This window comes from Rhinoderma darwinii, chromosome 3 (genome assembly GCF_050947455.1).
Source record: "Rhinoderma darwinii isolate aRhiDar2 chromosome 3, aRhiDar2.hap1, whole genome shotgun sequence".
Classification (NCBI taxonomy): Eukaryota; Metazoa; Chordata; class Amphibia; order Anura; family Rhinodermatidae; genus Rhinoderma; species Rhinoderma darwinii.
Window position 1 is genome coordinate 129,802,890 of NC_134689.1, and position 12,293 is coordinate 129,815,182.

The 12,293-nt window shown below is 39.2% G+C and overlaps 1 protein-coding gene across 2 annotated transcripts in view; it reads right to left on the bottom strand.

Annotated features, from left to right (window-relative positions):
• Positions 1-95: 95 nt before the first annotated feature.
• The window catches only part of REEP2 (receptor accessory protein 2), a 41,630-nt gene continuing 29,432 nt past the window's right edge, over positions 96-12,293 (bottom strand). Inside the window, exons 7-8 of one of the 2 annotated variants that reach the window (XM_075856718.1) lie at positions 3,106-3,245; positions 96-836 (exon numbers count right to left, since the gene is read on the bottom strand). In XM_075856718.1, the coding sequence (XP_075712833.1) occupies positions 762-836; positions 3,106-3,245 (215 nt within the window). In that variant the 3' untranslated portion in view covers positions 96-761. Of the gene's footprint in view, positions 837-3,105; positions 3,264-12,293 lie in introns of both variants that reach the window. The other variant, XM_075856717.1, reaches the window with a different exon arrangement.

Sequence of the window (12,293 nt, forward strand, 5' to 3'; positions counted from 1 at the left end):
GATTTTCTGTTTTTTTTTTTTTTTTATATAATCTATCTCTCACTGGTAAAATTAACCTAGCCTAAAAATTCTAGACTGTTCATGACTTTGACAGTGGGCAAACTTACAAAATCAGCAACGGATCAAATACTTATTTCACCTATATACCTTCACTGTAAATGATTGCCAGTGGAATTCAGCTTCATCTATACTATGTTCTTTGTATGAAAAGCTAAAAGCTTTTAAGATTGGTAAGATTCAGAGACAATAATGTCTGTCATTTCTAGATTTTAAAAAAACAATAAAAAAATATTAATACATATTATTTGCACTATTGAGGCCACTGTAAACTATAACTGTTAGCAGAATACTGAGCACCTATTGTAGTAGTTCACACAACTCTGGTTGATAAAAGATCTGTAGCAGCCTGGGGAGACACAGCAGACACAATTGCATGTCTGTCTTTAAAGAATTAATTATTACTATTGGTATAGATTTTTTTTTTACTTAATTTTAAAAACAGATTCTTGTCCCTAGGGAATAGCAAGTACTGGATGAGGATCTCAGCACCATCTGAATATCAATTGTATCGTACACTGTAGAGTGGCTCAGTACAATATATATATTTTTACAATTTTAATAAACATATTTTCTCGCAAATACAGACCCCCAGATGTGGAGTGATCCTAAAAGTAGTAATTGTGGCTATTGAAGCACACTGTCTTTCAAAAAGTTTTAAATGAGCAGCGTATAAGGTAAAATCTGGACAGAAAGACAAGTTTTCATGCCGACTCTCCAGGCACAGTGGTTCCCGTAGTTTTCTTCTTGGGGCGTGCCTTTAAATTCTTGGCCTGTGGCTGTTTGAGAAATACAGATGTTGGATATATCAGATATCTGACACAATTAGTATAAAAATAGACAATAGTCTTGTAAAAACCGTAGATTAACTACAGTTCTTTTTTGTACTATACCGTGTTCCAAATTTTTTATGCACATTGGTTTAAGTGTCATAAACATTTAATTATTAGTTTTTCAATTAAACTCATGGATGGTATTGTGTCTTAGGGCTCTTTGGATCATTGTAATCAATCTCAGACACCTGTGATAATTAGTTTGCCAGGTGTGCCCAATCAAAGGAAAACTACTTAAGAAGGACGTTCCACATTATTAAGCAGGCCACAGGTTTCAAGCAATATGGGAAAGAAAAAGGATCTCTCTGCTGCCGAAAAGCGTGAAATAGTGCAATACCTTGGACAAGCTATGAAAACATTGGATATTTCAAGAAAACTTAAGCGTGATCATCGTACTGTGAAAAGATTTGTGGCTGATTCAGAGCACAGATGGGTTCGTTCAGATAAAGGCATAATGAGGAAGGTTTCTGCCAGACAAATTAATAGGATTAGGAGAGCAGCTGCTAAAATGCCATTGCAAAGCAGCAAACAGGTATTTGAAGCTGTTGGTGCCTCTGGAGTCCCGCAAACCTCAAGGTGTAGGAACCTCCAGAGGTTTGCAAGTGTGCATAAAGCTATTATTCGGCCACCCCTAAACAATGCTCACAACCAGAAACGGTTGCAGTGGGCTCAGAAATACATGAAGACTAATTTTCAAACCGTGTTGTTTACTGATGAGTGCCGTGCAACCCTGGATGGTCCAGATGGATGGAGTAGTGGATGGTTGGTGAATGGCCAACATGTCCCAACAAGGCTGCGACGTCAGCAAGGAGGTGGCGGAGTCATGTTTTGGGCTGTAATCATGGGGAGAGATCTGGTAGGCCCCTTTAGGTTCCCTGACGGTGTGAAAATGACCTCTGCAAAGTACGTAGAGTTTATGACTGACCACTTTCTTCCGTGGTACAATAAGAAGAACCGTACCTTCCGTAGCAAAATTATCTTTATGCATGACAATGCACCATCTCATGCTGCAAAGAATACCTCTGTGTAATTTTCTGCTATGGGTATAAAAGGAGAGAAACTCATGGTGTGGCCCCCATGTTCCCCTGACCTCAACCCTATTGAGAACCTTTGGAGCATCCTCAAGCAAAATATCTATGAGGGTGGGAGGCAGTTCACATCAAAACAGAAGCTTTGGGAGGCTATTCTGACATCTGACAAAGATATTCAAGCAGAAACTGTCCAAATACTCACAAATTCAATGGATGCAAGAATTGTGAAGGTGATATCAAAGAAGGGGTCCTATGTTAACATGTAACTTGGCCTGCTAAGTTTTTTTTTTATTGAAAGAGCTTTTGATTTCTGTAAATATGACCTCCTGATGCTGCAAATTCAACAAATTACCATTTTAGTTCTCTTTACAACCTTTAAAATGTTTTGATCTCTGTTGTGCATAATAATGTGAAACAGTGCATTTTGAGTTTTTTACTTCTAAAAAAAAATCTGTTATCATTAGGAGATTTGTTCAATAAAATTTGCATTATACTCCAACGGTTGATGGCTTGAAGATTATACTGACTGTCATTTGCATCGACTATTTAGGAAAATCAGCGAAAAATAGGATTTGCATAATAATTTGGAATGCGGTGTAGTTTCCATAAGTCCACCTATATTTTCCCACAGGAAGCTTATCTCACTACTATGTATGGTAAGAAAATCGTCCTGATCTTCAAAGACTTCAAATATGAATTCTTAAGATGTCCCATGCACATTCAATAGCGGCCAGCCAACAGCAATGTTTCCTGACTCCCCCATAAACATGAACACTCAGTTCGGCAAAGCGCGCACCTTTACTGTAATAGAGAGAAGGGCAAAGGTGGCTGCCAGACATTTCTATGCATCACCTATATCTTTGGGAAACATAAGATTTAAAAAAAAATTAAATCCAAACAGTCTGATCCTTTTTTCACCTGATGAGAGATGTCGGGGACTGTTGGACTGTGTCAACAATAACAATAAAATTGTCCTTTTCCCTTAAGATAAAAGAACATATTGGGGAGAATTTATTAAGACTGGCGTTTCATACGGCAGAACCGGCACCAAAGTCGTTATTTTTTTATTTTACTGACGTAAAAAAGTTAATAAATTCCCCCCAATTTCTTTTATCTCTGCTTCCTGCAGTGGATAGAAACAAGATAGGACATCTACAGATCTCAATTAATATCATAACACATACCTCAACTTTTGTAACTTTCTTGACACTTTTGACACTTGCTGTACGTTTTGGTGCTTTTTCAATAGCATCTTCATCTGACGGTTCCGATTTTACATCTGGGTGATCTCCTTCTGACTTCACTTGTCTTTGTTCCTCAGCAGCTAAACAGTTGGATGAGGCTGCAGACAAACAGTGAAAGTCAGGTATGGTATACAGCTGGTGTAAAACACAACAAACTTTGTACATATGAATGACTTCAAGGGTGGAACTACATGGAACACATCTGCTGTGGAACCTTTAAGGAAACAAAAAGGAAATGACAGAACTGCAAATGGAAATCTTTGGTCTCTAAACAAGGTTTACAGACCATAAGTGACATTCACAATGTACTATGCGTGACTGAATATTATGCTATAGATAGCAAGAAAGGCTTCATCTGACTTACATCACTGTTCAGTCTGTGACACCATGACTGTGTTGGATATATAGATAGCTGTAAACAGCAAAGTGCCAGAACATAACTTTGTAATAGAAGATTCAATTGAAAAAAAGAAAATGTCAGTAAAGCAAAACAACTGTTTCCCCAGAAGGAAAATATTTGTCTCTAGTGCTAAGGGAACAAAATATAGCATTAAACCTATCTTCTCATAGGCGATCCCTGCTATTTTAAAAGGAGGTAATAAATCAGAGGAGAGGTGGGCCCTCACAGTGGAGAATGCTGAATTATATGGATGGTCCTTTGATTTATAAAAGCTTTATAAACCATTTGCAGCAAAAACATCTTTCTGGGATAGAATAGGGAGTTGCTAGTGAAGATTAAAAGCTGAAAGAAACCCAAAGACAACAATGCTGTGGGTACAGACCTGTGTGGCAGAACACGGAGTGCCAATGGGTCTGTTTTACGGAGCCAAAAGAACCCAATGTGGTGTTATATACTCCCCTAAATGCATAGGATACTCTGCAATGTCCACAATCTGTGTAAAGTATAGGGCCACAGCAGACCATGAGCACTGTATTCGAGAGGAAGATCACTAAAATCACCATATTGGTAGGAGAAAAAAAAAGACAGTTCTCTAGCACAGTTTCATTCCTGTACTGCTTTCATCTTCTAAAGCCCATGAGGGATCTCTTCTTTTTAGTGCGGACAGACACTGATGCTGAGGAATATGCAATTCCCCCTCCCTCCCCCTGCGCAGGTGTTCTCTCTGTTTACACAAATACACAGCCTCTGTGATTCATCCCCTCTATCTATGTCCTTTCTTACCTATCTACACTCTGATATGCTGTGTGCAACCTCCTCCCCCTCCCTGCTGCCATTTCTAACATTGCACAGAAGCAAAATGGTAGGACATTTTAGACTATTTAAAAAGCTACTTAATTTTGCATTTAGGAAGCAAATGAACAATAAAAAAAATTCAGTGCAAAAGGTTTCTGTAGCCTTTAATTATTAAGTATTAGTTTTAAATCATATAGAATAAATGAGATGAGATCATGCATATAAACAACTGGAATGCACGCTCTATACTGTAAACTTACACAGAATCCATGGAAGCAGAAAAGACAAAAGAAAAAGTGGAATGTCGCATCTCCTCAATAAATATGTTTATACTTTATACTTAGTAAATCGTATATACAGTATGTTGAAACATTTTATCCAAAGTCACACTTGAATGTTATTACATTTATATATACACACCTCAAAATATGTTATATTAATTGTTCAGCTTACTATTGCCCCTTGTAACAGCTTCAGGACACCTTATATTGGCGCCCATAACAGAGATGGCAACATTTATCATCAACTAATTCTCTAATATATTTCTAATTATTCTGATAACAGAGCAGGAAAACTGTGGTAGAATTCAATGCAGCCTCCCTGCAGAATGCAGGCTGCCAAAAAACATGTAAGAGTTTGTATTCAGTACGTACATACAATCTTACATACAAGTACGTGAACCTACGGTTCAAAGAACCTATAATGTTAGTGACCAGTATCCAACCTATTCAGTCCTTTGTAGTCATACATACATGGCGGAATAAATGTTACAGAATTCTGCCAAGGATCTCAACCTTTGCAGTGCTGGGTCCGCACGCCATGTATTTGTTGAGGATTTTGCACCAAAAATCAACAGCAAAGTACAGTGCAATACGGTTTTCTTTAAAGTGGTGATAAAATGAACAGAAATGCATTTCTCAGCTTGGGAACACAACTAAATATGTGCTTGTTTGGACAAGCCATGAAGGCTAACAAAATGTATACCTAAAGGGGTTTTCCCATGAGAGACATTCATGACATATACACAGGATATGTCATATATGTCAGATAGATGCGGGTCCCACCTCTGGGACTAGCACCTATCTCCAGAACGGGGCCCCCTAAACCCCGTTCAGACGCTCTGTGTTGCGGCTGAAGGAGGTGAATTCCGACCATGAAAAAGGTTATATGGTCATGACTTACAAAAACAGCGTAACTCGCTGACAATGGCCTCCGGGTCTGCCATGTATGCCTCTGGCCCGCCCTGATAGACTTGCTGTCAGTGTCACAAGGACAGCACCAATACATTATACCATGTAGGTAGTGTAATGTATTATAGCAGAGATCAGTGCTGAAAGTCTCGTAGTCCCCTAGTGGGACAAAAAAAATAAAAAAAAAGTGTAACAAACTGCCTTTTCCCTAAAAGTCTTTCATTATAGGAAAAAATGAAAACGTTAAAAAAAAGCACACATATTTGGTGTCACCACGTTTGTAACGACCTAAACTATAATGTTATTTTTTCCGCCTGGTGAATACCGCAAAAAAAGATTAAAAAAATGCCAGAATCGCTATTTTTTAGTCACCACCTCTCCCATAACATACAATAAAAAATAATCAAAAAGTCGCATGTACCCCAAAATAGTAGCAATAAAAACTACAACCCGTCCCGCAAAAAACAAGCCCTTACACAGCTTTTTTGACTGAAAAATAATAAAAAGTTATGGCTCTCAGACTAGGGTGACAAAAAATAAATAATTTAAAAAAAAAGTGATTTTATTGTACAAACACTGCAAAATATAAAAAAAACATATATATATATATAGTATCGCCGTAATCGTACTGACCCGCAGAATAAAGTGAAAATTTCATTTATAGCGCACAGTGAATACTGTCAAAAAAATTAAAAAGAATAAAAAAACATTGTCAGAATTGCTGGTTCTTGGTCACCTTGCTTGCTAAAAAATGGAATAAAAAGGGATCCAAAAATCGCATGTACCCCAAAATGAAACCAATGAAAACTACAGATTGCCCCGCAACAAATAAGCCCCCACACAGCTCTAGTGGAGAAAATAATAAAAACGTTCTGGCTCTCAGAATATGGCAATGCAAAATGTGCAGGGCGTTCCAAAAGGGGATAAGATTGGGCACCATTTATCAGTGTGACACTGGCCACATATCTATAGATTATTATTTATTAGCTTTATTATACCCTCTTATTATGCCCTGATGTACTCTGCCCAACTGACATATGCCCTGATGTTCTCCGCACACCTTACATAAGCCCCACATTATAAACTGAAATACCAGTAACACCCCAAACAGAACAACTACCAAGCAAATTCTGTGCTCCAAAAGCCAAATGGCGCTTCCTCCCTTCTGAACCCTACAGTGTGCCCAAACAGCAGTTTATGACCACATATATGGCATCGCCATACCCAGGAGTACCCGCTTAACATTTTATGATGTATTTGTCTTCAGAGGCACAAACTGGGCACAACAAATTGTGCAATGAAATGGCATATCAGTGGAAAATTGCAGTTTTCACTTTGCACCATTCACTGCGATTAACCCCTTTGCACACCACAACATAATATCACATCTGGTGCGGGTGGGGGGAGAGATGTATGGAGCGGGCTCATGCGCTGAGCCAACTTCATACTCTGCGGGCATCAGCTGTGTATTACAGCTGACAGCCGGGACTAATGGTTGCAGTCCCGGCTGTCAGTTGTAATAAACAGCTGACACCCGCAGCGTATGAAGTGGGCTCAGCGCATGAGCCCGCCCCATACATTCAGGTACAACGATCGTGCGGTTACAGAACCCTGTAAAAGTGAAAATATACTGAACTACATTAGTATCTAACGATTGTTGGTTGGAGTCCCCTAGGGGGACTAATAAAATGTGTAAACAAAAATGTTAAATAAAGTTATTAGTAATGTAAAAAAAAAAACAAAGTTAAAAAAAAAAACCTTTTCCTAGTTTTCCTCTAAAGTAATGTAAAAAATAAACAGAATTGGTATCACTGCATCCATAAAAGTCTGAACTATTACAATATGCCTTTATTTAACTCGAACAGTGAATGCCATAAAAAATGTAAAAATTTAAACGGCCAAAATCGCTCTTTTTTGGTCACCATAGTGCTCAAAAAAAATTTAAAAAAATGTGATCAAAAAGTTGTATGTACCAAAAAATGGTACCAATAAAAACTACAGCTCACCCTCACACCGCTCAAATCGACCAAAAATTAAAAAAAGTTATTGCTCTGAACGTGGTGAAACAAAACAATTTTTTTTTTTTTTTTAACAAATAGTTCTTTCTTTGTAAAAGTAGAAAAATATGAAAAAACCCATATAAATTTAGTAGCACCGTAATCGTATTGAGCCGCAGAAAAAAGTTAAGTTGTCGTTTTTTCTAATTTTAGCCTGCATAGAATTATTTATCAGTTTACCAGTACTTTATGGTATTTTAAATTGTGCCAATACAAACTACAAATCCTCCCGCAAAAAATAAGTCCTCAAACTGCTCTCTTGACCGAAAAATACAAAAGTTATGGCTCTTGGAAGGCGGGGAGTGAAAAACAAAAACGAAAAAGCAAAAAATGGCTCAGTCCTGAAAGGGATAATTAATTTATATTGCTGTAAAAATCAGCAAAATAGGCCTCAAATACACATGTTGCTCTTCACTTCTGAGCCCTGTCATATGTCCAGGCAAATGATAAACGCCTTGAGGGGTGTAGTTTCCAAAATGGGGTCACTTCTTGGGGGCTTCCACTGTACTCTGGTATCTCAGGGGTTTTGCAAATGCGACATGGCGCCCAAAAACCAATCCAGCAAAAGCTGCATGGTAATTAGCGATCCTGCCTTTCCGAGCCCTGCTATGTGTCCAAACAGCAGTTTATGACCACATGTGGGGTATTGCCGTATTCGGGAGAAATTGCTTTACAAATGTTAGGCGGCTTTTTCTCCTTTGTCCCTTGTGAAAATTAAAAAATGCAACATGACCTGTTAGGTCTAAATGATCACTATACCCCTAGATAGATTCCTTAAAGAGGCTCTGTCACCACATTATAAGTGGCCTATCTTGTACATGATGTGATCGGTGCTTTAATGTAGATTACAGCAGTGTTTTTTATTTAGAAAAACGATCATTATGACCTATATTAGATTTATGCTAATGAGTTTCTTAATGGACAACTGGGCGTGTTTTACTTTTTGGCCAAGTGGGCGTTGTACAGAGGAGTGTATGATGCTGACCAACCAGCGTCATACACTTCTCTCCATTCATTTACACTGCACATAGCGATATAGCTATATATCGCTATGTGCAGCCACATAAACACACTATAACGTTACTAAAGTGTCCTGAGAATGAATATACATTACCTCCAACCAGGACGTGATGTGTATTCAGAATCCTGTCACTTCTGTAGCGTCTCTGTCATATTTACAGCAAGGAAAGCGTAATCTATATTAATTGTCAGGACACTGCAGTGACGTTATAGTGTGTGTATGTGGCTGCACATAGCGATATAGCTATATCGCTATGTGCAGTGTAAATGAATGGGAAAAAGTGTATGACGCTGATTGGTCAGCGTCATACACTCCTCTGTACAACGCCCACTTGGCCAAAAAGTAAATCACGCCCAGTTGTTCATTCAGAAACTCATTAGCATAAAGCTAATATAGGTCATAACTCCGTCAAAAATTATCGTATTTTTCTAAATAGAAAAACACTGCTGTAATCTACATTACAGCGCCGATCACATTATTTACAAGATAGGCCACTTATAATGTGGTGACAGAGCCTCTTTAAGGAGTGTAGTTTCCCAAATAGGGTCATTTTTGGGGTATTTCCACTGTTTTGGTCCCTTAGGGGCTTTGTAAATGCGACATGACAACCAAATTTGAGCTCCAATAGCAAAATAACGCTCCTTCTCTTCTAAGTCCTGCCGTATTTCCAAACAGAAGTTTATTATCACATATGGGGTATTGCCGTAATCGGGAGAAATTGCTTTACAAATGTTGGGGTGCTTTTTCTCCTTTATTCCTTGTAAAAAATGTCTACGTTTTATCTGAAAAATATGTGATTTTCAATTTGACAGCCTAATTCCATTAAATGCAGCAATCATAAATGCCGCGCTCAGAAGCATTTGCTTTACAAATGTTCGGGTACTATTTCTCCTTTATCAATTGTGAAAATGGAAAAATGTGTGCTAAACCTACATTTTATTAGTAAAAACGTAGATGTTCACTTTCACGGCCTAATTCCACCAAAGTCAGCAAAAAAACTGTTAGACCAAAATGCTCACTATACCGCTCTGTAAATTCTTTGAGGGCTGTAGTTTCCGAAATGGGGTCACTTTTGGGGGCTTCCACTGTTTTGGTCCTTCATGGGCTTTGCAAATGTGACATGGCACCTGAAAACCATTCTAGCAAAACTTGAGCTCCAGTAGCCAAATGGCGCTCCTTCCTTTCTGAGCACTGCCGTGTATCCAAACAGTAGTTTATTGCCACATATGGGTTATTCCCGTAATCGGGTGAAATTGCTTTTCAAATGTTGGGGTGCTTTTTCCCCTTTATGTCTTGTAAAAAATTGATAATTTCTATGTTTTATTGGAATAAAAATTAGATTTACATTTTCACGGTCTAAAATCTGTGGGGTCAAAATGCTCATTATACCCCTTGATAAATTCTTTGAAGGGATGTAGTTGTAGCGCCCATGGCCGCAGGCCGTCGGGTTCACTCACCTCCCGACGCCCGCAGCCATGGATCTGTGAGCGCTGGCCTCCGTCTCCCTCCTAGGAGATGCCAGCGCTCACTTCCGCTCCGTCCGGCCGGGTCCCGTAGGGTGCACGCGCACGCTCGCGCACGCTCTTAAAGGGCCAGCGCGCGCACATGAAAACAATGATCATTAACCCACGTGATTCCCTGCCCTATAAGAATGCCCCAGCCCTTCTGATCCTTGCCTGAGCGTTGTTAGTCTTTCCCTGTCTGTCTCGCAAATGGTCCCTTAGTGTCTCCCGTTCCAGCTGTTACCCGTGCCCTGTTACCGTTCCTGTATTCCGCATTGTTCCTGTGCCTACCCGTGTTCAAGTGCCATCTGCCACGTCAAGTGCCATCTGCCACGTCAAGTGTCATCTGCTACGTCAAGTGCCATCTGCCACGTCAAGTGCCATCTGCCACGTCAAGTGCTATCTGCTCATCGGATACTGCCCGCCACGTCTGGCGCCACTTTCCGCACCTGCCTCCATCCGTGCTGAAGCCACAGTCACCGTCCGGACTATTTCAGGTACCTAAGCATTACTGTCTGCTATCTTACTTTCACATAGACTGTGACCTGGTCAGCTGCCTCCCCGCTACGGCGGAGCGGCCTAGTGGGTCCACAAACCCAGTGTCCGTGACAGTAGTTTTCCAAATGGTGTCTTTTTGGGGGTCTTTCGACTATTTTGGTCCCACAAGACCTCTTCAAACCTGACATTGGTGCCTAAAATATATTATAATAAAAGGGAGGCCACAAACTCCACTAGGTGCTCTTTTGCTTCTGAGTCCAGTGTTTTAGTCCATTACCACACTAGGGCCACATGTGGGAATTTGGGCAATAAATATGGAGTTGCGTTTCTCTGGTAAAAACCTTCTGTGTTACAGAATTTTTTTTTATTAAATTGGATTTTCTAAAACAAAGGAAAAATATGACATTTGTAAATATCACCTCCACTTTGCTTTAATTCCTGTGAAACACCTAAAGGGTTAAGAAACTTTCTGAATGCTGTTCTGAATACTTTGGGGGGTGCAGTTTTAAAAATTGGGTGACTTTAGCGGGGTTTCTAAGGCCCTGAACTGGTCCCTAAAAAAATAGGTTTTGGAAATTTTCTTAAAAATGTGAGAAATTGCTGCTAAAATTCTAAGCCTTGCAACGCCCTAAAAAAATAATAGGATGTTCAAAAAATGATGCGAACATAAACATAAATTAGACATATGGGATATGTGAACTAGTAACTATTTTGTGTTGTATTACTATCTGTTTTACAAGCAGATACATTTAAATTTAGGAAAATTTCTAATTTTTGCACATTTTTCACAAATGCAGGTTCTTCTCAATGAATTAGAATATCATCAAAAAGTTAATTTATTTCAGTAATTAAATTCAAAAAGTGAAACTTATATATTATATAGATTCATTACACACAGAGCGATCTATTTCCAGCATTTTTTTTCTTTTAATGTTGAGGATTATTGCTAAAAGTTAATGAAAACCCAAAATTTAGTCTCTCGGAAAATTAGAATATTAGGTAAAAGTTGAAGATTGTAGACTCATGGTGTCACACTCTAATCAGCTAATCAACACAAAACAATGTAAAGGTTTCCTAAGCCTTTAAATGGTCCAACTGTCTAGTTCAGTAGGCTACACAATCATGGGGAAGACTGCTGACTTGACAGGTGTCCAGAAGACAGTCATTGACACCCTCCACAAGGAGGGTAAGCCACAAAAGGACATTGCTAAAGAAGCTGGCTGTTCACAGAGTGCTGTATCCAAGTACATTAATGGAAAGTTGAGAGGAAGGAAAAAGTGTGGTAGATAAAGGTGCACAAGCAACAGGGATAACCGCAGCCTTGAAAGGATTTTCAAGAAAAGTCCATTCAAGAATCTGGGGGAGATTCACAAGGAATGGACTGAGGCTGGAGTCAGTGCTTCAAGAGCCACCACACACAGACGTATCCAGGACATGGGCTACAACTGTCGCATTCCTTGTGTCAAGCCACCCATGACCCAGAGACATCGCCAGAAGAGTCTTACCTGGGCTAAGGAGAAAAAGGACTGGTCTGTTGCTCAGTGGTCCAAAGTCCTGTTTTCAGATTAAAGTAAATTTTGAATTTCATTTGAAAATCAAAGTCCCAGAGTCTGGAGGAAGAGTGGAGAGGCATCAATCCAAGTTGCTTTTGGTCTAGTGTGAAGT